Source organism: Cicer arietinum, chromosome 3, assembly GCF_000331145.2.
Source record: "Cicer arietinum cultivar CDC Frontier isolate Library 1 chromosome 3, Cicar.CDCFrontier_v2.0, whole genome shotgun sequence".
NCBI classification, from domain to species: Eukaryota; Viridiplantae; Streptophyta; class Magnoliopsida; order Fabales; family Fabaceae; genus Cicer; species Cicer arietinum.
The window spans coordinates 76,502,718-76,506,828 of record NC_021162.2 but is presented as its reverse complement, the minus strand read 5'-3'; the positions used below and the strand labels follow the sequence as shown (position 1 = coordinate 76,506,828).

The 4,111-nt window shown below is 34.9% G+C and overlaps 1 protein-coding gene across 1 annotated transcript in view; it reads left to right on the top strand.

Annotated features, from left to right (window-relative positions):
- The first annotated feature begins 219 nt into the window (after window positions 1-219).
- The window catches only part of LOC101499972 (cathecol O-methyltransferase 1-like), a 4,327-nt gene continuing 435 nt past the window's right edge, over window positions 220-4,111 (top strand). The window contains exons 1-4 of the mRNA XM_073366185.1: window positions 220-849; window positions 931-1,241; window positions 1,348-1,412; window positions 3,921-4,111. Of these exons, the coding sequence (XP_073222286.1) occupies window positions 386-849; window positions 931-1,241; window positions 1,348-1,412; window positions 3,921-4,111 (1,031 nt within the window). The 5' untranslated portion in view covers window positions 220-385. The remainder of the gene's footprint in view (window positions 850-930; window positions 1,242-1,347; window positions 1,413-3,920) is intronic.

Here is a 4,111-nt window from a genome sequence, read left to right as displayed (position 1 = left end):
TCTCAATTCTTTTTATTTCTTTAATTTTACTTTTTCTTCTTCTTTCAAATTACTTTTGTTAGATCGAAAATTTATATCATATAAATATGTAAAAAATTTCATAAGTATAAAATTATTTTATGTATTTGTGAAGATCTGGATGGTAAATATGATATAAAATTTTAATATAAAAAAAAAAAGATAAATAAAGAAGGTTGAATTGAGCTTTGAATTGAGAGAATACCGATCCGAAGAAAAACTAATAATAATAACTAAAAAAAAAGGATTGAAGGACGAAAATGGTGTAATTGAAAATATAAAGAGAGTAAAAGTGTAGGTGGATGAAAATAGTAGAGAGAATTAAAGGTCAACGCAATATAATAAAGAAGAGAAGAAGTGGATAAGGATGAATGATGAAGGCAGCAGATCCGTAGTGATGGGAGGCATTGATGATGAATCGAAGAATTTGGAATTAGAAGATGAAGAAGATAGCTTCTCACATGCTGTACAGCTGAGCAACTCTATTGTTCTTTCAATGGCACTTCAATCAGCAACTGAACTCGGTGTATTTGATGTCTTGCGTAAAGCCGGTACTACTGCTCAACTCTCCGCCCAAGATATTGCTTCCCTTATTTCATGCAACAATAATAATCCTGAACAATCCCCTCAAATGTTAGATCGAATTCTTTTTCTTCTTTCTTCCCACTCTCTCCTCAAATGTTCTCTCCTTCAAGATCAACATATTCTTGGATCCTATCACCGACTATACACCATCACTCCTGTTGCCAAATTCTTTGCTTCTAATTCCGATGGCGTTTCATTAGCTCCCTTGTTGGCATTGCATCATCATCAAATCTTCTTAGATAGCTGGTCTCTTCACTCACTTTTTATTTATTTATTACAACTTAACTTCCAAACTTATTTCTAAATATCCTATTTATTCATTCTTAGGTCTCAGCTTAAAGATTCTATTCGGGAAGGGGGTATTCCTTTCAACAGGGTTCATGGCACACACGCCTTTGATTATCCCAGCCTCGACTCCAGGTTCAATCATGTTTTCAATACTGCCATGATCAATTACACCACTATTGTTATGAACAAGCTCCTTCAATGTTACAAAGGTTTTGATGAGGTTAAAAGCCTTCTTGATGTTGGTGGCGGTCTTGGGATCACCATTAACATGATCACCTCTAAATACCCTCATATACAGGGTATCAATTTCGACTTACCTCGTGTTATAGAACATGCTCCTTCCTATCCTGGTACCACCTTCACATGTTATAATTCTTTTCATAGATAAAATAATCTCTAGTTTCTATGCTAGTAATATAATATATTTCAAAAGTAAATACTTCCTAATGTTGGCAGGAGTGGAACACGTTGGTGGAGATATGTTTGAAACTGTGCCTAAAGCAGATGCCATCTTTATGAAGGTGAGTGGATGTTTCTAGTTGCTAATTGGAAATCAAGCGCTTTAAATTAATTGTCTAGGTAAAATTTAACGGCAATAATGATTTAGGGATGGCATTTTATTTAAGCATAAACTATTAAAACTACCGAAAAAATATTCTACATGTAATCAAAGAGAAAAACTGATTCTTCGATTCAACAGCCATTCTTTTTTAATCAACAATTATCACTATTTCTTTATTTGTTATTTTGCCAATGTTTAGGTTGTTCATAACAATCATTGAATGGTTAACAGTATGATAGTACTAGTTGTCCGTGATGAGTATTATTTTCTAATCATTGTCTCTGTTCTCTTTTAATTATTATTTTATTAAATTTACTCTTATGGTGAAGAAAAGGATGTATCAAGGTATCCTTGATAAAGCTTGTCAATGCCTAAATTATTAGAAGGCAAAAAATATCATTTTGGCTGGTAGATTAACACTGATGAATTCAATTCTTGACACATTACTTACCTATATTATGCAAATAACGTTTGTGTCATGCCCCTTATGTGATGATCTTGACAAACAAAGGAGATCGTTCTCTTGGCGACAGTCTTCTTGTCAGAGGAAGGTTCACGTAGTTAACTGGAACACAGACTGTCAGCTGAAGTAGAAAAGAGGTTTGGAGTCAGGGCAGGCTCGACAAATTAATTCAGCTAGCAGGATGAAATTAGGGATGAAATTGTAAACCAAAATGAAAATTCGTGGATCAAAGTGCTTCGATGAAAACAAAAAATGTGGATCTGATATACTACGAGCAGGACGAGTAGGCAAGTAGAATCTAATCTAAGGTATGTGTGTGTGAAGACAAGGAGAAGATACAAGGGAATATCATTTGGAGGCTTGGAGATAATTCTAAAATATAATTCTGTACCCATAATTGGGTTCAATTGATGTCCACTAGTTGATAAGGATATTTGATCTATTCCCCCTGACAATTTAGAAGCACCAGCGACAGAATTCTTGAAACTGAATGGCTGTTCTGTTAGGACTCAGAATTAACACGGTGGTTATTGCACGATGATTATTAATCTGAATCCTCCGTCCTAGACGAGTTTAACTGATACTATGACTTAAAGGATCTAAAGATTGTAGTTTCTCTCTAAGTTTTACTTATGCTGTTATTATAGGTGAGGGTTAGTTAGGAGAATATAATGCCAGTTTTCAAGCAAGTTTGAATACAGCTTTGTCCTTATAGAATTCGTATCTTCTCAAGGCCAGTTCGGAGAATAGGGATGTTTGCTCAAGTTTCCCTTCTCACCAATGCCAACTGTAGGAGGTGAAACATTGCCAGCTCTTTGCTCAGCATGTAAAAACAATCATCCATGCAATGTTTAGAGATTTCAATTGGTTTGTTGAAAGTTGGCTAAATTAAAACTTGAATCATGGAATAGATGCATATAATTTAAATGTTTGGAATTTGATGTTTGAGACTGTGGCATCCACTATCGGGCATATTAGAGGAATCGACGTGTCTTTTCATAATGCTACTCTCTATCTAGTGGTGTCATGATTGATGATATATAAGCATGAATTAGGTAAGCTCAAAAGGTCTTCTTTGTTTCGAACTATTCCCTCGAGTTGGCCTCAAATGTATGGGTTCATCGGAACCCCCCGCTGAATTCTTCGATGAAGCTAAATATTGATGGATTTTGCTCTTAACCAAGACAAGTAGCAGCTTGTGGAGGAGTTGTATGAGACTGTCAGGGGTTCTTCATAGCATCTTATATTTATATAATTTTGGGTTCTTGCGCCAACCATGTAGACAGAGTTATGGGGCATATGACATGAGATCCCGATGGCTTGGAGATTGGGTTTTTGAAAAAATCTCATTGCAATATACCATAGGAGTGCTATTCATATTCTTAAGGGTATATTTGGGTTGGTAGTATAAGATGAAATAGAGTGGAATGGAATTCAATGATAGAATAATATCAATTTTAAAAATTTAACTAGCTTATTCCATTCCATCCCACTCCATCCATCTTCCCAAATTACCATCCATATGCCTGAGTGGTGAATAATTTTACTTTTGTTCTGCGTAATAACTGGGAGGTGGTATATTTTAATATATCTAGAGAAGCAAATGTGGCCACTCATAGACATAGTCTAGCTAAACATGGATTACATATGGAACCTGACCTTTAATGTCTGGCTTTTGTTTCTGTCCCTCTCTTTCACATAGCTCTAGCACTTATATAGTCTGAGTAACTACCATATATTTGTGTTAGTTTTATTTTTTTGCTTAATCACACTCAAATTAATCAATACCCTCTTCGTCATGAAATTGATGAGAGGGAGAATTATTGCTACAATATGTAAAAGAGATAAAGCAAATGGCAACTAGATAAAGACAGTAAAGTGAACTTTTCCACAACTGTGATTTGCTTTGTAAATGCCTTTTGGATGAGTTTTATCCAATGCTTTAGACATATTACTTAAGACTGACATGCTATATATGTATATACATGCTGAATATTTTTGCAGTGGATACTTCATGATTGGAGTGATGAGAAGTGCTTAAAGCTTTTGAAGAATTGCTATAATGCTATTCCTGATGATGGAAAGGTGATTATTTTGGAGACAGTTCTTTCTATTATACCTGAGAATAATGCTGCTTGGAAGTTTGCATCACAATCAGATGTTCTGATGATGACTCAAAATCCAGGAGGGAAAGA